Here is a 22,975-nt window from a genome sequence, read left to right as displayed (position 1 = left end):
TTTTATTGAATATACTGCTCATTAATTCATTCGGCAGATGACATGACATCTAAAAATCAGAGTCGTCTATATCGACATAAAAGAACTCAGGACGCCAAACACGTTTTCCTCCTTCTATTTGGGTCCCATTTAAACTTTACAATCCGATGTATCCCTTATTGCGCATCGCCATCCAAATGTGGATGAGTATCTACGGGAATTACTCACATTAAATAACTTTAATACAAATATTTCTTTCATGACATTCACAATAAAGGGCATTCTGATTCTGAAGTAGTATTTTGTAGGCTTATAACTATATGTTATGGATGGCCTTTCGGCCAGAGAAGGGATCACCACGCAGACGCAAGTGTTTGAGAGCTGTGACACAGGCTTTATTCAAACCATTGATTTGAATTACAACAACACGAAACGTCATTGCAAGAATAAAACTGCCATGGTCCATTTTTTTGTTCTGTCAAGTGTGTTTGAGGCGCACCCACCAGCCACACACCTGCCACTCGTCATGCTATTGATTGCGGAACTATTTAAGGAATTCGTGCAGTCGTCTCGGTGTCGGAAGATTCACCTTGCTCATGCTCCCAAGCTGCGAACTGTTAGACGCCTCGTTGTTGCTTTCTGAGAATTTTGTTCGTGTTCATTCGCAAGTGTTTTCTTTCTTATTTATTGATTATCTCGGTTGTGCTCGTTCGTCAATTGGCTTTCCTTGCCCTTCTGCGGCAAGCGATTTTCGTTTCAATCTTGTTCCTTGCTTTTTGCAAGCGTTTTTCTTTCCCGTCGTTATTCCCCGGGTGTGTTTTTTTTTTTCAACCAGCGTCCTTTGTTGCACTTTGTCGGTCTTGCGTATGATATATATTGTTTTTGTAAAAAATAAATATCTTTTGTTAAATCCATCCTTCTGTGTCTGCGCTTTAAAGAGTCCCAACCTTTTTCCAGCGGTTCTGGAAAAACCCTCACAAAAACAAGTTTGCACTGATAAGGAATAGTGGACGAGAACCAAGGCTATTTACAAAAACTAGACTAACTGTCCAAGAGCACTTAAATGAAACAAACACATTAAGTACTCTAGGTAAGCTAACTAATTTTGTACCAGAAACACATAAACACAATAGAACTTAATTTAACCAACATTAAATACTACAGGCGCAAAAACAGATTGAGACAACTCGAGAAACCGCGAGCAGCAATCAGCAGGACCACATGCAAAGCAATAATCCGGCAGTTTTGTTTGTTTGGGGCTGAACCTAAATACTACCGACTGCTAATTAGCACCAGGTGGATCGGACTGATTGGAATTACTTCCCTTCCGTGACTCCACCCACAACTCCATCAGGATGGACTGTGGGTGGAGAGAACATATTAGCAACAGAAACAACACACGACATGACAGTATATATAAATATCCCAATATCTATTGCATTGTTCAACACCCATATTTTGCATATCACATTTCTTTTCAGTTTTTCAGGTAGCACTACTTTGAAATAAGGCCGGGTATCAAGCCGATACCGGTATTCTCCTTGTATAGCCAATTCTGTGCAGCCAGATCCAAAATCTTGCGACCAAAACACGAAGGGCTCATTTCTGAGTGAGCATTTGTTTCTTGCAGCATTCAAGTCTTCAAGAGTAGGTGGTGGGTTTGAGATGTGTGGGGGGGTTAGCGGTGATCATTTCTGCAGTCTTAACCGTCTGTTGCAGTCTGATTATGCCCTTGTTTGTACCAATTTAGACGGTGATGCATGAACATGAATTTTGGCGCGCAGGGTGCATGCGCTGACTGCCGATACAGTCAGACAACTGGACATTAAGACGTGATCCTATTTTTTTTACTTCAGTGTAATGTCTCAGATCCTGCGGACTGTCGTTACAAAACGCCAGTTGTTTTCTTAAGGATGGTATTCGATGAGTTTTCCACTAAAGAGGAGTCCATTTCCTTTTGTCATTCATACAGCAAGGTGACTTTAATTATTTATTTATTTTACTAAACATGAGTTCCTTAATTGTACATGTGGACACAATTGTTTGATAAAGACAAAAAAAAATTGGACATTGAAATCAAATTTTCTCAAGCATGCCTTGATAGGCTTGAGATTTTCTTGTACTATGAACAGAGAGACACCCTGTTTTGGATTCCATTAAGCAGCTCCACGCAATTGATTAGGGATCAGGATTAGCATGGAGGTTGTCAGAGCAGCCGTTTTTGAAGAATTGGTACTTGAGTGAAGAATGACACGAGAAGAGTTTTATCAATGACAACATCTTTGATTTACAGACTTTTGTTGGTAAACATGATTCCAATCCTGACTAAATCATCTTAGTGAATGTGAAGGTGGATGGTTTAATGTCTGTTGGTGTTAATGAATGAAAGTTTTTTTCTGTTTGACTGCCTTGAGCTCTATTTTTTTTCTTGTTTGCTCCACGTATATAAAGTTATATATAGATATGATATAATACAGTTCAATAGGTTTACGAGTGCGAATTCCTTCTCTGTTATTCAAACCCAATGGTGGCTGGTGAGTTTCACACCTGGGCATTTGAGTAATGAATTTCTTTTTCTACAATAGCGAATGATGTTTTTGTTATTGATGACGTTCTCTCTTCGGCTTTGTCTTTTCGTACTTTTTTACTACAAGTTGCATTACAAAGAATGTGTAAGTCACGTGACCTGGTTGAATTAAGTATGTATTTAATGTACCCTTCAACTGTCAAGAAAACTAGAAAAAAAAAAGTGTATCACAACTTTGTTATTGTGGCATCAAAAAAGAGACAGAGGCATTTAGTGTATTTGAGGATGAATTTTTGGGTGTTTTTCTTTTCAATATTTGTCAATGTTTAGTTGTTTTTTTAGGGGGGGTGTTTTTTGGAGGGTGCGCAACTCGTGTTTTTTTTTCATGGAAAATGCATAATGGATGGTTTCTAGTCTTTTTTGAAAGAAGGTTTAATCCATCCACCCATCCATGATCAGTTCTGCTTCTCCTCACGAGGGTCGCGGGTGTGTTAGCACCCATCTCAGCAGTCTTTGAGCTGTATGCGGGGTACACCCTGAACTGGTTGCCAGCCAATTGCAGGGCACACAAAGACAAACAACCATCCGCGCTCACTCTCACACGTTGGGGCAATTTAGAGTGCTCAATCAACTGACCATGCATGTTTTTGGAATTTGTAAGAAAACCTGAGTACCCGGAGAAAACCCATGCAGACACGGGAAGAGCATGCAAACTCCACAAAGAAAGGCCACAGCCGGAATCTATCCCACGACTTCTGCACTGTGGGGCCATCGTGCTAACCAGTCGGCCACTGTGCCACCAAGAATTTCAATGGTTAAAAAATAAATTTATGAATTAGTCAATTCTCAATACATTACAATGGCTGTCAATTTAACACAATTTTTTGCTATTCACAGGCCGGTCCCTATCCCTTGTGAATAGCGATGGTCTCCTTTATTACACCTTTATATTCCAATACATGATCTACAAACAATCACAAACCTCTACATTATACAATAATCATCCATCCATTATCTGTACCGCTTCTCCTCACTAGGGTCGCGGGGGTCCTGGAGCCTATTCCAGCGATCTTCGGGCAGTAGGCGGGGTACACCCTGAACTGGTTGCCAGCCAATCGCAGGGCACAGACAGACGAAGAACCATCCTTGCTCACAGTCATACTTAGGGGCAATTTAGAGTGTCCTATCAACCTGCCATGCATGTTTTGGGAATGTGCGAGGAAATCGGAGTACCCGGAGGAAACCCACACAGGCACGGGGAGTACATGCAAATCCACATGGGAAGGCCAGAGCCGGAATCGAACCCACAAACTCTGCACTGCGAGGCCATTGTACAAACCAGTCGGCCATCGTGCCACATACAACAATATATATTTACCAATATAAAAAGTTACTTAAACATAAAATACATCATACTCACGAGAGAGGCTACTGCCTGTGTAAGATGGCTTTATCTCTCATACATACTGTTTTGAAAAGCCTCAGAAAAAAATCCCTTTATGGGTTGGAATAAGGGAGCTAGAAACAGAGTTGGTTGAACTACCCTCACATGGTCCAGTTTTTTTGAAAAATGCACCACCACCACCATCTATTGTGCACATTTTTAGCTCAACCAATCAGACGAGTAATCGATCAGTGTGACTCTGAATCTTCCCAAGTGGTGAATCTAAAATCGGCTTGATTAAAATAATATTTCAATGGCACTCTGGATTCTGAAGGCCTTGGGCAAATTACATTCACCGGCCTTACATCGAAGCTAAAATCTGATTGGACAGAACAAAGCCATAAACGCTATGAAATGAAGACAAAAGACTGTTGGAAATAAATTCTTACCAATTCAATGTAAGTTGAAAATGTAGGTCCATGCTTCTGTGTTTGAGCCTTTACTGCCCTGACTTGAAGCCACTGTTTTGACTCATTGTCAGGAAATTATTTAGTATTTCAATCTTCAAAGAATAAAACATTCATACTTATTTAGTTTTGTGGCAGTTGGACGGCCTTTGTGTAGCTTTTTTTGAAAGATCAGAAAATCCCATCGATAACATAATGAAACTGCTAAGCCCCAAACTTCAATTCAAGTTTGATCTCATCCTTTGGCAAACATGAGTGGATTTTGTTTTAATGGCTTCCTTTAATCCCTGTGATGTGATTTAACATAAAGCTGCACAGGTCAATGATGAAAAAACTTGCAAAATATGATCATGTCATCCAGAAATATTTGAGAATTACCCGTCACAGTCAGTGAAGAGGGGATGAATAGTCCACATTCTCATTTGGAATTACATTCTGTTCCTTTGTATACAAATCGGCTTACTCATTGTTTAGACAGATTGCACAACAATGCTGTTAAAATGCAACTCTGGCCCTCAGCAGTTACACTGAGGAGTCTATTGGAAGTGGAATACAAGATTGGAAATTGGGAGGCCTGCATCAAAAAATTTTTGCACATCATGATCATGGACACAAACTAACCCAGAAAAAAACACTCACATACACAGAAGGGTTTCCAATAAAGCCAGGAGTAATTACATACACGCTTAAGCTTGTCACGCAGGCTTAACCATTTCAGTACCAATATTACAAGCTTACAAGTCAAAAGCATGATCATTCTCAGGCCTGATTAATATTCACATATCCTTTTAGATTCTATTCATTTCATCATTGGTAAGAAGCAGTTTAACACCTCATCAATCCTAAACCCTTGACGAAAAAGTTAACATGCCATCCATCCATCCATCATCTGTACCGCTTCTCCTCACAAGGGTCGCGGGGGGTGCTGGAGCCTAACCCAGCTATCTTTGGGTAGTAGGCGGGGGACACTCTGCACTGGTTGCCAGACAATTGCAGGGCACACAGAGACAAACCGCCATCCACGCTCACACTCATACCTAGGGGCAATTTAGAGTGTTCAATCGGCCTGCCATGCATGTTTTTGGAATGTGGGAGGAAACCCACGCAGGCACGGGGAGAACATGCAAACTCTACATAGGATGGCCGGAGCCGGGATTGAACCCACGCCCGATATTGTCTCTCACTGTGAGGCCATCGTGCTAACCAGTCGGGCCACCGTGCCGCCCAATAATAATAATAATATAATAATAATAATAATAATAATAATAATAATAATAATAATTCGTATTTAACACTGATAATGAAATTGCAATTAATTATAGCCAGCAAGCTAGATAGATAGATAACTAGCTAGCTAGATAGATACTTAGCTAGCTAGCTAGCTAGCTAGATAGATAGAAAGATAGATAGATAGATAGATTGATCCCTCAATTGAACTAATGTTCTATGAAACTACTGCGTTCTAATTTAAACAGATTTCTGAAGCTTGTGTCTGTTTTCAGTGACATTAAAAGCCGTTGGAACGTGGAATCAAAACAATAGGGCATGGCCTTAGTGTTGGATTTCATCATATGATCAGAGCGCTGCTGTACATGTCAGTGCGTTTCTCTCCGTCGTCTGATAAGAAAACGAAGTGAGGGGAAAAAAATGCATCTCGCTCTTAAACATCATGATTAAATTCACTGAACTGCTGGTCCAGTGGTTCTCTTTTTAAAGCCGAATTGGTATTACACTGTACACCATGTGATTTATGGCTCAGTGTTTAATCAAGAGGTCTGCATTTTTTTAATAAGTGAAAAACCTTACAATGTACAAATCCAGACATGCTTCTATGCAGACTCAGATGTATAATCAGCTCATTGTGACACTTTATATAAATAAAGTTGTATTGTATTGTATTAATAACACTTTATTAGTTCACGTTTATGTACTGTGCCAAAAAAAAAAAATGCTTGCCCTCCATTTCTTTCCCTTTTTAATGTTTAAGATTATCAAACAAATGTAAATATATTATTCTGACCTCCTGTGGCCCTTTGTGGAAAATCATTTTCGTGTCTGGAAGAATGACCAGTCATCACATTTTTTGGTATTTTGTTTCGGCAGTGACTATTCAATCATGAAAGAATGCATTCATGCTTCGCGTTCAGCATTTGCTTCAGTGATAGGTGCCAAAGTGCATACAAATCTCAATCATTAAAAGTACTCATGCCAACCTAACATGTAAAGCTTAATTGGTAGTAACTATTTCATTTAGCTGGTAAAAGTGCCTAAAAGCTGAAAAATACACCTATATATTAATATATTGCAATTTTAGAGGAATATTTTGATCAAATGGGTAAATTATATTGGTTCGCTTTACAAGTATGTTTTCTTGTTGGTCCTCCAGGTCCAAATTCACAATTATACGGTACAGCCCGCATTTATGTATTCCAAGGATGAGCAACTTAAATGCTGGAGGGGGCCACAATTTTTCATCAGTGCTACTGGGGAAGTCGCATAAGACCACACACTTCCTAATCAGATGCATGACAAAAATACTTTTTCAAATATGGACATATCTGCATGACATTCCGAATCTGGAAAACTTTATTTGGCCAACGCATGCCATAGTATAAGGTGTCATAAGACCCAGTGTAAATGCAACTAAGCCAGGTCTGCCATCTAGTGGTGATTGGTGATATTACATTTGAGAATTATTAAAATTTTATTTTTCGATTATTTTGCGCATTTTGGTTTTTTTTTCATTTTCTTCCGGGATTTCTTAAAGCACTTGCAATCGGAGAGACAGAAGCCAAGGCAGCCGCAATGATTGCTCGGATTATGGATCACATTAACACACCGCCTTATGTGCTGCGAGCACCAAATTCAAAATAAAAGCCGAACAAAGCCAAGATTTCCATGTCATTATTAGTTATGCTCGTGTTTTGAATTTGGCCATTAATGCCTATAGGTGGTGTAATTCCGTAATGCAGTGAACAAAGTACAGTAATATAACAAGCTACTGAGTACAGTCAAGCATTAGAATATCAGAGCCACAACAGACGATTTAACTTATAAATACTTCATTTATATATAACTATGACTACTTATTTTTGTTATTATCTTATTTGTCATGATCAATAACTTCAATGCATCGTCTAATTCAGGCGTAGGCAAACTACGGCCCGAGGGCCACACGCGGCCCATTAAATGTTTTAATCCGGCCCGCCAAACTTGAAAAAAATTAAATTTTGTTAATGTTTTATTTTCTAAATACTCTGGTGTCTCAAACACAGATATTTTGTTGTAATGCTTTTGTTCACTTTCATTTGAAATTAAATGTATTTATTTTTCCTCCATTGAGGTTAGCAAAACACTCCATCCGTTTGCTCCTGATCCGGCCCCTCTGTCAAATTTTGGAATGCATTGTGGCCCACCAATCAAAAAGTTTGCCCACCCCTGGTCTAATTGATAATAGGAACACGCATCGGCAATTCAAATGTATCTTACCCATGTGTGAATTAGACTGAGTGTATTGATATTTTTGTGGTGTGTAGTCAGGGATGTATTGGACCAAGTATCAGTTCCAATATTTCTATATAAAAAAACATCATTTTATTGATACATATATTATTCAAAGGCAGTGATTTCCCACCGAAGTTGTAACATTTAACATTATACCCCACATCATAAAGTTAAAGATCTCTCAAATTAACTTTACCAGGGAGGGTTTGAAATTTAGCATGTTCCTTGTAAAATGGCAAACGTGTTAAGAAATAATTTGATCGATGATTTGAAAAGAATTGAACTCAAAAGTAACATATAACTTTATAACTCTACACAGAAGGTAATATTGTAATGAAACATAACTTATTTTGTGCCTGAAAATGCGCAATATGGCACTGCATTCTCCTTATGAGTGGAGGATATGTCTGGCCCTATTTGGTCCTGTTGGATCCAAACAATGCATTCAGATTCTCTCCCCAGATAAATAAAAAAAAATAAAATTTAAGTTCCTAAATTTGCATGAAAATTGACCATATGTTCAAATTCATTACTACAAAAAATGTGAATAATGACTCCAGAGTATTTTACATTGTACATTTATTGATTGTACCAGTATTCATTTTAATGCATTAGACATGCGGGCCGGTCAATCTGCTGTTTGATCGTTTAGCTATCTATGTCGTAAAAATGTCTAAACTGAGAGTTTGATTCTGACATGTCAAGTGGGTAAAAGGAAAATGTCAAATAGAAAAGATGACCAACCGTAGGTGTAATTTGAAATGTGACTTGGAAGCCCACCATAGTACAAAAATGCTTCCTTCCATTTGTTCTGACTTGTTCTTTAAAAATAGTAATTCAGACAAATATGTATGGCAGCGTTGGAGTGCTCCTGATTAAAAATTGTAAATTGTGGCTAATTAGGGTGTCACGGGTTCATTAGGGGCATCGGCGACCAAACTCTCCCCAACCTGCATGTATATTAAAACTCATTAGGCTACTTGTCTAAGACACCACTTGCATCAATTGCCATTGATGCCCTGGATGTATGCAAAGGGGCTTCTTCATGCTCCCCTGAACATCATAGTTAGTAACATTTAAAGTCTCTTTAGAGAATAGTCATTTCATTATTTTTTTCCCTCTCAGTTATAAATTCATGTTTAATACGAATGCTTTCTATTGCTATCTTCCATGCGGTTATAAACCATGGAGTATATATATATATATATATATATATATATATATATAGAGAGAGAGAGAGAGAGAGAGAGAGAGAGAGAAAAATGTAGAAGTGGAATCTTTTGGCCATTTATGGAACACAAAAAAAAGACTTAAGTGTTGTGTGTATATATATATATATATATATAGGGCTCAAAATTAAAGCATTAACTCAAGTGATTAATACAAAAAATTTTTAACTCAGTTAACTCAGTTTGATTTACTTAACAAATAATTTGAATACTTTGCAAATATTGTGCCATGTTAGCTGTCGTTAGCACGTCTCAGAACAAAACACTGTTTTTAAGTGACCACTGGGCCTTGCAAACCAACACTGCTGGAGTGTGGCGCTTGTGGCAGTTTTGAGAAATGTTTTGAAAATAAATGTCTCCATTTAGATCGTATTCAAGAATCCAAGAAAGCTATTAGAACAGAATTAAATATACTTCATATTTGGTGGTTTTGCATCAATTCCAAGATATTATTCAAGTAAATATCTGTTATAAGCTTCGCAAAAAGAAGTAGTTGAAAATTGTGATTAATCATGATTAATCATGGAATTTTTTGTGATTAATTAGTTTAAAAAAATTATCCCTTGACAGCACTAATATATATATATATATATATATATATATATATATATATATATATATATATAGTAGTTGTATTCGTAACTAAGCCTGTTCATTCAAACCGGTGTCCGTAAACTTGCATTGTGACATTAGGAGTGAACCATGATACCGTCTCCAAGATGTCGGCCAAGTTCCATATAAAAGAGGAATTCAGAGAAAAATTATGATATGGGCGTGTCTTAAAATAAGGTCACCCCAACTCAACTGTTTTCTCTCTCTATGAGCTTAAATAAGGCTGTCGTCTGCAGAGTCACTCAAATTTTTACTTGACAATATGCCGGGCAGCCAGACAATACTGGTGGCTTTATCATCAGTGATCACTCTCGATCAGGGGTGGGCAAACTTTTTCATTGGCGGGCCACAATGGGTTCTAAAATTTGACAGAGGGGTCGGACCAGGAGCAGATGGATGGAGTGTTTTGGTAACCTCACCTCATCGGAGAAAAAAAAACACATTCAATTTTTAATGAAAGCGAACAAAAGCATTACAACAAAATATATGTCTTTGAAAAACCACAGTATTTAGAAAATAAAAGATGAACAAGGTTTATTCATCTAATTTTTTTCAAGTTCGGCGGGCCGGATTAAAACGTTTAACGGGCCGCAAGTGCCCACGCCTGCTCTAGATTGGGCCAATGGCAGTTGGACAATAATATTCTTGTTGTTGCAGGACTATAGCAATTTATTTGGTGGAGGCCGTGTAATGGTTTGGGGTCCCATCTTCCTCATTGGAGGGAAATTCAAACCAGAGAGATATGGAGATAATATTCTGCAACAACTCTAGTTGTAATAGTGTCCGAAATTTGGAAGCGGAAAAGATGGACTGGTCTTCAAGATGGCTTGTAATAAAAAATTGGTTCTTGTTGAGAACTGGTTCCCTGTGTTTCAATTCCTTGGCATCATTTGCCGTTGTTGCAAACAATTCTCGAATCAGTTCCAGTCAGGGCGACGCGCACGACACCTCATCACGTATGTTGTGTGGTGATGTTATGTACTAATGCGGCTAGCAAGACACATGGCACATAAGCAGTAAAAAATGGACGAAATTTGGAAACATTTTACAAGAAAGGATGTTAACAGGGCATACTCATAAAGTTTTGAAGTCAGGGATGAAAAAATACCAACATGCGAAAGCATTTGCACACACAGCATGTGATATCTTTAAATGACTGTCACATTTTTTTATCTGCTCTGCAATGCTCAACCCAGCAGCAACGACGTCACCATGTCCTCTCTTCTTAATACTGCAAGTTAGCGCTTTTTCGCTTTAATGCATAGCCTGCTGTTACTCACTGCTGATGTCTTTCATTATCTTTCATTTCATTTCATTTATATGATTGATGTTTGTGAATTGCACATTTGCCACTGGCTGGTGTCGTTATAATTTTGTGCTCAGTTCATGTATGAGTGTTGAAATGTTACTGGACTTTATTGTATGATTGCCAAAAAAAAAACTTGGTTGTTTTAAAAAAAAAAAAACGCGAGCCGTCACCTTACCGTGGTGGAGGGGTTTGCGTGTCCCAATGATCCTAGGAGCTAAGTTGTCTGGGGCTTTTGCCCCTGGTAGGGTCACCCATGGCAAACAGGTCCTCGGTGAGGGTCCAGACAAAGCACGGCTAACCAAACCCCCTTATGATGCTCAAAAATATTGGACCGCGTTTTCCCTTGCCCGGACGCATGTCACCGGGGCCCCCCTCTGGAGCCAGGCCTGGAGATGGGGCTCGTCGGCGAGCGCCTGGTGGCCGGCGCTTGCACCCATGGAGCTTGGCCGGGCACAGCCCGAAAAGGCAACGTGGGTCCCCCTTCCCATGGGCTCACCACTTGTGGGAGGGGCCAAAGGGGTGGGGTGCAGTGTGAGTCGGGCGGCGGCAAGAGGCAGGGACCTTGGCGCTCTGATCCCCGGCTACAGAAACTAGCTCTTGGGACATGGAATGTCACCTCTCTGGTGGGGAAGGAGCCTGAGCTGGTGTGCGAGGCAGAGAAATTCCGACTAGATATAGTCGGGCTCACCTCCACACACAGCGTAGGCTCTGGTACCAGTCCTCTTGAGAGGGGTTGGACACTCTTCCACTCTGGAGTTGCCCAAGGTGAGAGACGCCGAGCAGGTGTGGGCATACTTATTGCCCCCCGGCTTGGAGCCTGTAGATTGGGGTTCACCCCGGTGGACGAGAGGGTAAGCCTCCCTCCGCCTCAAGGTGGGGGGACGGGTACTGACTGTTGTTTGTGCTTATGCACCAAACAGCAGTTCTGAGTACCCACCCTTTTTGGAGTCTTTGGAGGGTGTGATGGAGAGCGTTCCCCCTGGAGACTCCCTCGTTCTGCTGGGGGACTTCAATGCTCACGTGGGTAATGACAGTGAGACCTGGAAGGGCGTGATTGGGATGAATGGCCCCCCCAATCGGAACCCGAGCGGTGTTCTGTTACTAGACTTCTGTGCTCGTCATGGATTGTCGATAACGAACACCGTGTTCAAACATAAGGGTGTCAATATGTGCACTTGGCACCAGGACACCCTTGGCCGCAGTTCGATGATCGACTTTGTAGTCGTGTCATCGGATTTGCGGCCGCATGTTTTGGACACTCGGGTGAAGAGAGGGGCGGAGCTGTCAACTGATCACCACCTGGTGGTGAGTTGGCTCCGATGGTGGGGGAAGATGCCGGTCCGACCCGGCAGACCCAAACGTATTGTGAGGGTCCGCTGGGAACGCTTGGCAGAATCCCCTGTCAGAAAGAGTTTCAACTCCCACCTCCGGCAGAACTTTGCCCACGTACCGGGGGAGGCGGGGGACATTGAGTCTGAGTGGACCATGTTTCGTGCCTCCATTGTTGAGGCTGCCGATCGAAGCTGTGGACGTAAGGTGGTCGGTGCCTGTCGTGGCGGCAACCCCCGAACCCGCTGGTGGACACCGACGGTAAGGGATGCTGTCAGGCTGAAGAAGGAGTCCTATCGGGCCTTTCTGGCCTGCGGGACTCCGGAGGCAGCTGGCAGGTACCGACTGGCCAAGCGGAATACGGCTTCGGTGGTTGCCGAAGCAAAAACTCGGGCGTGGGAGGAGTTCGGTGAGGACATGGAAAACGACTTCCAGACGGCTTCGAAGAAATTCTGGTCCACCATCCGTCGTCTCAGGAGAGGGAAGCAGTGCACCACCAACACTATTTATAGTGGAGATGGGGTGCTGCTGACCTCGACTCGGGACGTTGTGAGTCGGTGGGGAGAATACTTCGAAGACCTCCTCAATCCTACCGACACGCCTTCCTTTGAGAAAGCAGAGCCTCAAGACTCCGTGGTGGACTCACCTATCTCAGGGGTTGAAGTAACCGAGGTGGTTAACAAGCTCCTCGGTGGCAAGGCCCCGGGGGTGGATGAGATCCGCCCGGAGTTCGTTAGGGCTCTGGATGTTGTGGGGCTGTCATGGTTGACGCGCCTCTACAACATTGCGTGGACATCGGGGACAGTGCCTCTGGATTGGCAGACCGGGGTGGTGGTCCCCCTTTTTAAGAAGGGGGATCGGAGGGTGTGTTCCAACTATAGAGGAATCACAATCCTCAGCCTCCCTGGAAAGGTCTACTCAGGGGTACTGGAGAGGAGGGTCCGTCGGGAGGTTGAATCTCAGATCCAAGAGGAGCAGTGCGGTTTTCGTCCTGGCCGTGGAACAGTGGACCAGCTCTACACTCTCTACAGGGTCCTTGAGGGTGCATGGGAGTTCGCCCAACCAGTCTTCATGTGTTTTGTGGACTTGGAGAAGGCGTTCGACCGTGTCCCACGGGGAGTTCTGTGGAGCGTGCTTCGGGAGTACGGGGTACCGAGCCCCTTGATACGGGCAGTTGGGTCCCTGTACCACCGATGTCAGAGTTTGGTCCGCATTGCCGGCAGTAAGTCGGATTCGTTTCCAGTGAGGGTTGGACTCCGCCAAGGCTGCCCTTTGTCACCGATTCTGTTCATAATTTTTATGGACAGAATTTCTAGGCGCAGTCGGGGCGATGAGGGGATCCGGTTTGGTGACCTCAGTATTTCATCTCTGCTTTTCTTTTCGCAGATGATGTGGTACTGTTGGCTTCCTCAGGCCGTGATCTCCAAATCTCACTGGAGCGGTTCGCAGCCGAGTGTGAAGCGGTTGGGATTGTAAATGCCCGATAAGGTGCATTGCTGTTGTTTTGTTTATGTGTGTGGATGGGAGGTCGTGGACCTGCAGTGCCACCTAGTGGCGTTTCCGTGTTTGTTTAAGGGGGTTCATTTCTTCTTCGTTTTGTCTATTTAACTTCCGGGTCACGACGTCACAAATCGTGTCCTGATACGTTACCGGTGGCGCGCTCAGTGTATCAACGTCTGCCCAGGCAAAGACAACAGTTTATTAGCGCCCTTGGAAAGCGTAACGAGGTATGACAATGCAATAAAATACTAAATGTACTAAAATGTGAATTACTTTATATACTACTGTTACAGTTTGTGTTTGTTTTTCTGCTTAATAGTTTTCACGGTGCAGTATATGTGACCATTGCTCAGCAATAAAAGTTTCTCGACACCAGTTGAAACTCTCCGCCATTATTTCAAGACCAAGGGGCCGCTACAGTGAAAACTCGACGCAACACAAAGCCTTGCCATCCCTGGTGAAGAGTTAATCACCATCAACCAAAGACACCCATCAACCCGGTACCAACCAGTCTACACTGCCATGAATCAGCTCTCATAACCTGGCAAGAATTCAAATGGACATTCAAATTTAGCAGATTTGAACTTTCCTGATAATAACTTGCTGTTGTAAGGTAAATGTTGTGAACTAATTCACAACTGCTCATGTTTCTAAAATTGGTGATGAGTTCAAGGTACATGTGCTTTTGCATAATTAATGTTACACCTCTTCATCTCTTTCCGTTAATCTGCACACCCTTTATTTCTGACATCCTGCTTGTATGCTAAGAATCCTTTGGGTTGTGCATTATTTGTTAATGCTTGATGTAAATGTTACTCTGTAGTAAGGTGTAACTACAGCTTAAATGTGTTAATTCAGGCATAGCACAATCAAAGGCTACTTGACTTAGAGCAGACGAACAAACAAACAGTATGTCGCTTCCAGCAGAGGGTGCAGTCAGTCCTACCGACACACAGCTCAGATCCAGCTCTCGCGAAAGAAAGTTAACAGAGAAAGGCCAAGAGATGAATGAACAAGGTACTAAAAAACGTGAGAAGGCTTTTAACAAGGCCTTTGATCATTGGAAGTTGGCCGCAAAGGAGACAAGGACAAAACTAAAAACCCTCTGTTCATCGGAAGACCTTCTCATCTTAAAGCAACACATTCAAGCAAAGCATAATGATGTAAGCCAGCAGTATGAACCCATCCTACGTAATTGTAACACTACGCCCGAGATTGTCAAAAAAATGGATGCCTGCGTGATGCTAACAGGGGAAATATGTGATCTTCTTACGAAACGTCTCGAGACTGTTAACCAAGAATTTAATGACCAGCTTGAGAAGGAAAGGGTGAGAGAAATATTAAGCAAAGATGAGTATGGATCTATTTTTGGCCACACCCAAACCGAAACAATCGTCTCAGAGTCATCAGGCTGCTCGAATAACTCCAGCTCAACAGCTACTCACAGCAGTAGAGCAGACGCACAAGCAGAGCTTCTTGCAAAGGTAGAGCAAGCGAAGGCGATGAAAGAAATTCAAGCACAACAAGCACATCTCCACAAGCTAGAGTGTGAATGGAAACTTAAAGAGGCAAAGATGTTTTCAGAAATGAAACAAAAGGAGGTGGAAATGCAACAACAGTTGGAACAAGAGAGAGCAAAATTGCAGCAGTTGCAAACAGAAAAGGATGTAGCTATAGCAGCAGCTCGTATGAAAGCATATGACAGTTTCGGAGGTTTTGAGAAACACGAAGAGTTTCATGACCAAACTTACCCCGCTTACTATGGAACAGAAACTAAACCTCAATTGAATCCAGATGCTGTGTCATTCCATCCTCATCAAGCAGCTCCCCCTGAAATCTCAATGACTCGGGAATCTGGCAGCCTAGCCCAAGCAATCGCAAGTTCAATAAGCATGAGTCGCTTGCCAACACCTGAACCAACTGTGTTCAGTGGTGACCCTTTAAGGTTTACAGAGTGGAAGATGTCATTCATTGCTCTTATTGATAGGAAACCCCTCCCACCGAGTGAAAAAATGTTTTATTTAAAAAATTATCTCACAGGAGAGGCGCTCACAGCTGTAGAAAGTTTCTTTTATCGAGATTCAGAGAATGCATACAAAGGAGCCTGGAACGTCTTACAGGACAGATATGGGAACCCATTTATCATACAAAGGGCTTTCCGAGATAAGCTTGCGAGATGGCCAAAGATCGGTGCTAACAATTCACAAGCACTACGGGAGTTTGCAGACTTCCTCCAAGGCTGCACAGAGGCAATCCCACATGTTAAAGGACTAGCTATTCTTAATGATTGCGAAGAAAACCACAAGTTGCTCCAAAAATTACCAGAATGGATTGTGCGCAGGTGGAGTCGAATAGTTGTCGCAGAACTTGACACCTCTGGAGACTATCCAGATCTCGCATGCTTCACTGAGTTCCTGAACACAGAAGCACGGATTGCTTGTAACCCCATTGCTTCTCCGTTGTTGATAAATTTCAAATCTACAGAAGAAAAATCGCAGAAGAAAGCCAGCGCTCTAAACACAAATATACAAGTAAGTACATATGCTCAAGAGAATCAAGAAGCAAACAGCACTGAAGCAAAGCCGCCCTGCACAGTCTGTGATAGTGAAGAGCATGGGATCGCAAAATGTCCCGTCTTTGCAGCAAAAAGTGGCGAAGAAAAAAGGGCAGTCATTTATGAAAATCACCTCTGCTTTGGATGCTTAAGAAAAGGTCACATTACCAAAGATTGTAAGAAACGGCATACTTGTAAGATATGCAGTCGTCGTCACCCTACCTGTTTGCACGAAGACAGAAACCAAAGACCTGTGGAAGCAATAAGCAATAACTCCACTTCCGCAAATGAACCTCTGAACCAGGAATTGCACAATGTTGTGTCTCATACATCAACACGACATGCTTCTGCCACCTCGAGTATTGTCCCCGTCTTTGTATCTTCAGTACTAGAACCACACAGAGAAGTTCTCACATATGCAATACTGGACACACAGAGTGACTCAACGTTTGTTTTAAGGGATGTAATGGACAAACTGAAGGTGGATGCACGACCAATAAAATTGAAACTTAGTACTATGACAGCTATTGACACAATCATACCAAGCAAAAACGTCCAAGGTCTTCAAGTTAGAGGACTGCACTCCAAGAATCACATCTCACTGCAAAAGGCTTACAGCCGAGACTTCATCCCAGTGGATAAGTCTTATGTACCAACACAAGAAACAGCATTATTGTGGCCTCATCTCAGACACTTGGCAGATAAGCTACCACCACTTCAAGACTGTGATGTGGGACTCCTGATTGGACATGACTGTCCATCTGCACTAGCTCCTCTTGAAGTTGTTATTGGTGACAAAATGCAACCGTATGCACAGAGATCAGAACTAGGATGGAGTATTGTTGGCTCATCAAACCCCCACCTAGACAGACAAGGAAGTCAAAGTTTTGTGCATCGGCTGACAGTAAAGGAAATCCCAAGTCCATCAACTACAGATGTTCTGAAGGCTCTCGAATCAGACTTCATCGACAGAAATTCTGAAGATAAATATGTTTCGCAGGATGATGTCTATTTCATACAGTTCCTCAGTGATCGCATCACACAAAAGAAAGACGGACATTATGAGTTTCCCCTTCCTTTCAAAGGTAACGGTCCACCGAACCTACCAAACAATAAGAGACTAGCTACAATTCGACTACAGTGTCTTAAGAAGAAGTTAAAGGCCAATAAACAATATTGTGATCAATACGTCAAATCAATGGAAGAAACTATTAACAAAGGTGAAGCGGAGCCTGCCCCGGCAGCATCTGAGGGAGAGAGTGAGTGGTACCTTCCGCACCATGGCGTCTTTCATCCCCGAAAACCGGACAAATTAAGAGTCGTATTTGATTGTTCAGCCAAATTCCATGGTATTTCTTTAAACGACACGCTGTTAACCGGCCCTGACTTAATTAATCCCTTGGTAGGTGTCCTTTGTCGTTTCAGGAAGGAAGCAGTAGCAATCATATGCGATATCGAAAGAATGTTCTATCAGTTCTCTGTTACTCCTGAATCACGAAATTATTTGAAATTTCTCTGGTGGAAAGGTGGAGATTTGGAGAAGGAACCACAGGAGTACAGGATGACAGTTCATCTCTTCGGAGCCTCCTCCTCTCCAGGATGCGCCAACTTTGGTTTGAAACATCTGGCACGACAACACAAATCCCTCTTTCCACTAGCTTCGACATTTGTGGAGAAAGGTTTTTACGTTGATGACGGTTTAGTCAGCGTTCCATCAGTCGCAGAAGCCAAGAAACTGATCATTGAGTCACAAGAATTGTGCAGTAGAGGAGGCCTGCGCCTTTGTAAATTCAACTCGAATAAGGAAGCAGCCCTCACGTTCTTAAATTCTTCGGAAAGAGCAGCAACCATCGAACCCCTTGGATTAGATCCATCCCCTTCAGAGCGTGCACTCGGAATTCAATGGTGCATTAAAACGGACGCTTTCTGCTTCAATATTAGTTTGCAAGATCAGCCTTCAACCCGACGCGGTTGCCTGTCCATCATTGCCTCTCTCTATGATCCGCTTGGATTCATCGCACCATTCAGTCTGAAGGGAAAGCTTATCCTTCAAGAACTTTGTCACAGAGGCATCGGATGGGACGATCCTCTCCCAGAAGATGTTACCCCACGGTGGGAGGGGTGGTTAAATGGTTTTCACAAGTTGAAAGAAATTTCAATTCCACGGTGTTACCATCCATGTGACCTGCATAACATTGTGAAAGTAGAGTTGCACCATTTTTCGGATGCCAGCTGCGTCGGTTACGGTGCATGTTCTTACCTAAGGTACACAAACGACAAGAATGATGTACACTGCAGTCTTGTGTTTGCAAAGGCAAGGGTTGCCCCATCAAAGGTGACAAGTATTCCTAGGCTAGAACTTGCCGCAGCAGTGGTTTCTACAAAAATCAGTGCCATGTTAAAATGTGAGCTTGACATGAAAATTGATGCAGAGGTATTTTGGACAGATTCTCAAGTCGTGCTTGGATACATTAACAACGATGCTCGTAGGTTCCACATATTTGTTGCGAATCGAGTGCAAGTGATAAGGGATAACGCTGATCCCAGTCAGTGGCATTATGTGGATACTGCTGAAAATCCTGCTGATCATGCATCTCGAGGTCTTTGTGCCTCAGATATACATTCAACAAACTGGCTGCGAGGGCCGAAGTTTCTCTGGGAGCGTGAATTGCATCTAACGGCCAGCAGCCCACCAGAATTGCTTGTTGGCGATCCAGAGGTGAAGATTATTCAAGTACTTGCAACTGAAACGAAGAACTATAGTGACATCCTCAGACGTCTGGATCAGTTTTCTTCTTGGACAATGATTCTTAAGGTAGTTGCAAGAATCAAGAGACTAGGATCTAAGCAGAAACTGCACAGCGAACATGTGACGGTTGATGAGCGCGAAAGGGCTGCAAAAGGATTGATTAAGATTGTTCAGCAACAAGCCTTTGCCTCTGAGATCAAGATACTTCAGGATGGACAATATCTTCCAAACACAAACACTCTTTTCAGTCTCAACCCCATCTGGTCTGACGAACTTCTCTGTGTTGGTGGAAGATTAAAAGGCTCCTCGCTCTGTCACAAAGTCAAGCACCCAGTCATCTTACCAGCTAACAGCCACGTTGTCAAGCTGATTGTGTCCCATTTCCATGCTAAAACATGCCATCAGGGTCGGAGCCAGACGCTAAATGAGCTTCGGGCAAACGGATTCTGGGTAATTGGAGGAGGCAAGCTGGTTTCCAAGCTAATACATGCCTGCGTGTTATGTAGGAAACTTAGGCGGCCAACAGAGACCCAACAAATGGCAGAACTACCTAAAGAACGAGTTGAAGCCTCAGCACCATTCACGTACAGCGGCATGGACTGTTTTGGTCCTTTCATTGTGAAGAAAGCCCGGAAGGAACACAAAAGATACGGCTTGATTTTCACATGTTTGTACTCGAGGGCTGTTCATATCGAAATGCTTGAAGATTTGTCAACAGACTCTTTCATCAACTCATTGAGATGCTTCATTAGTCTTAGGGGAACTGTTCGACAACTCCACTGTGACCAAGGTTCTAATTTTGTAGGTGCCAGAAACGAACTCAAGGAAGGGCTGAAACAATGTGACGCTAAGCTGCTGGAAATCTTCCTGGCTGAGAAGCAGTGTGAGTTTGTGTTTAATGCCCCCTCTGCCAGTCATGCAGGTGGTGTCTGGGAACGCCAGATCAGGACTGTCAGGAATGTGTTGGACAGCACCTTTGCACAATGCCCAGGTCGACTTGATGATCCCTCCCTCCGAACACTATTTTATGAGGCCATGGCTATTGTGAACAGCCGCCCATTGTCAGTAGACGGAATTAATGATCCAAATGCACTTGAACCAATAACACCGAATCACCTCATTATGATGAAATCCAAAGTAGCTCTTCCTCCCCCTGGGATGTTTGTTAAGGAAGACCTGTATGCCAATAAGAGATGGAGAAGAGTCCAATATCTTATCGAACAGTTCTGGAGCCGCTGGAAAAAGGAATACTTGATGAACATATCGACAAGACAGAAATGGCACTCACCTCGTCGCAACCTCCGAGTAGATGACATTGTCATTGTTAAGGATGATAACCTCCCAAGGAATCTGTGGCAACTTGGACGAGTGATTGAGACGGTTCAAAGTAGTGATGGCTTGGTGCGTCGCGTTAAATTGCAAGTTGGAGAGCGAAAATCTCAAAAGCAAACAGACCCTTCTTTTAGACCTTCAATTATTGAGAGACCTATCCAAAAATTAGTGCTTCTTTTAGGTGACTAAATGAGACATTTTGTTTGTTGGTTCGTCTGTTCGATAACCCACACACATAGTTAACCAGACAGGTTTAATAGATGTAAGAAAATCCTGTACAACTCATTCACGCTTTGTATATTGTTCATTCATTGTATTAGGATTTGGTGGGAGTGTAAATGCCCGATAAGGTGCATTGCTGTTGTTTTGTTTATGTGTGTGGATGGGAGGTCGTGGACCTGCAGTGCCACCTAGTGGCGTTTCCGTGTTTGTTTAAGGGGGTTCATTTCTTCTTCGTTTTGTCTATTTAACTTCCGGGTCACGACGTCACAAATCGTGTCCTGATACGTTACCGGTGGCGCGCTCAGTGTATCAACGTCTGCCCAGGCAAAGACAACAGTTTATTAGCGCCCTTGGAAAGCGTAACGAGGTATGACAATGCAATAAAATACTAAATGTACTAAAATGTGAATTACTTTATATACTACTGTTACAGTTTGTGTTTGTTTTTCTGCTTAATAGTTTTCACGGTGCAGTATATGTGACCATTGCTCAGCAATAAAAGTTTCTCGACACCAGTTGAAACTCTCCGCCATTATTTCAAGACCAAGGGGCCGCTACAGGGATGAAGATCAGCACCTCCAAATCTGAGACCCTGGTTCTCAGTCGGAAAAGGGTGGAGTGCCCTCTCCAGGTCGGGGAGGAGATCCTGCCCCAAGTGGAGGTGTTTAAGTATCTTGGGGTCTTGTTTACGAGTGAGGGGAGGATGGAGCGAGAGATCGACAGGCGGATCGGTGCAGACTCCGCTGTGATGCGGACGCTGTATCGGTCTGTCGTGGTGAAGAGGGAGCTGAGCCAAAAGGCGAAGCTCTCGATTTACCGGTCGATCTACGTTCCTACCCTCACCTATGGTCACGAGTTGTGTGGGTCGTGACCGAAAGAACAAGATCTCGGATACAAGCAGCCGAAATGAGTTTCCTCCGCAGGGTGTCTGGGCTCTCCCTTAGAGATAGGGTGAGAAGCTCGGCCATCCGGGAGGGACTCAGTGTCAAGCCGCTGCTCCTCCACGTAGAGAGGAGCCAGATGAGGTGGCTCGGGCATCTGTTTAGGATGCCTCCTGGACGCCTCCCAGGGAAGGTGTTCCGGGCATGTCCCACCGGCAGGAGGCCCAGAGGACGACCCAGGGCACGCTGGAGAGACTATGTCTCCCGGCTGGCCTGGGAACGCCTGGGCATCCCTCCGGCAGAGCTGGAAGATGTGGCTGGGGAGCGGGAAGTCTGGGCTTCCCTGCTGAAGCTGCTGCCCCCGCGACCCGACCCCGGATAAGCGGGGGATAATGGATGGATGTTTTAAAAAATGGAATTGGAATTGCAAAAGTCATATCAATTATCATCGCTAACTAAGCACCATTTCAACCAAGGACAAGTGGACGGTAATTCCAGGATCATCTCGGTGTCGACTGTGGGTCAGCGTCTACTTTGGGAGTCGCTTGTGTCGCTCGGTGGACTGGAGGAGGAGGCGGCGGTAGCGACACGGTGGAAAGAGAAGCAGGTGGGGTTGTTGATTTGTGGCTTGCTCAACCGGTGGATGGTGGAGGACGAGTCGAGGAAGAGACTAGAACAAAGACAGGCAGTTTCTGCCATGCCTCCTAAAAGCATTCCATTCAGCGCAAGTCATCAGTAAAGCAAGGACAGAAAATGTCTAATATGGTTTCATGCAGTTACATCAATATATATTGCACCTACAAAGAATTCACATTTTTAAATAAATATATAAATAAAGTCGGTAGATCACTTGGACATGGTTATTTTAGTAGCTCCATGAAAAACAGTCAGCACTAGGGCTGCACGATGTGCGGTTTGAACATCGTGATTGTGTTGAACGCATGCGCGATTGTCACATCGTAGGACATGCGATGTTTTTGTCTTTTTTTTTTCTTCGAGCACGCAAAATTTGTTTAGCTTCATAGAAACAGCAAGCTACTGTATGCTATACACAGCCTGTCACGATCACCCCTTCCCTCCTGCCAGTCACTGGTCACTCACCCACCGCCTCCACTCTGTACGCTCTGAAAACACTATAATAATGCCTTTATTAGTCCCACAATGGGGAAATTCGAGATTCAAACCCAGGCCTCCTGGGGAGACTGGGTCCTGAACGCGGCGCCTTAGACCACTCGGCCATCCTGGCAGCCACGAGATTCGAACCCAGGCCTCCTGGGGAGACTGGGTCCGGAACGCGGCGCCTTAGACCACTCGGCCATCCTGGCAGCCATAACAGGCGACATGGAAGAGAGACGGTGGCAGTAGATTTTAAGCCCCAAAAGAAAGTCAACATCCGG

The 22,975-nt window shown here is 43.3% G+C and overlaps 1 protein-coding gene across 1 annotated transcript; it reads left to right on the top strand.

The window, feature by feature from the left end:
- The first annotated feature begins 16,435 nt into the window (after positions 1-16,435).
- Positions 16,436-21,252, top strand: LOC148321113 (uncharacterized). Its single transcript, XM_088318132.1, has 2 exons — positions 16,436-21,064; positions 21,157-21,252. The coding sequence occupies exon 1, from the start codon at positions 16,861-16,863 to the stop codon at positions 20,662-20,664; it is 3,804 nt and encodes a 1,267-aa protein (XP_088174258.1). The 5' UTR covers positions 16,436-16,860; the 3' UTR covers positions 20,665-21,064; positions 21,157-21,252.
- The last annotated feature ends 1,723 nt before the right edge of the window (positions 21,253-22,975 follow it).

The sequence above is a fragment of the Idiotropiscis lumnitzeri genome, chromosome 16, assembly GCF_059441095.1.
Source record: "Idiotropiscis lumnitzeri isolate Australia: NSW breed Sydney's pygmy pipehorse chromosome 16, RoL_Ilum_1.0, whole genome shotgun sequence".
Classification (NCBI taxonomy): Eukaryota; Metazoa; Chordata; class Actinopteri; order Syngnathiformes; family Syngnathidae; genus Idiotropiscis; species Idiotropiscis lumnitzeri.
This window is presented reverse-complemented; position numbering and strand designations above follow the sequence as displayed.

Excerpts from the sequence above, each read along its gene's own strand:
- LOC148321113 (XM_088318132.1), top strand. The coding sequence starts at position 16,861 with ATGGACAAACTGAAGGTGGATGCACGACCAATAAAATTGAAACTTAGT.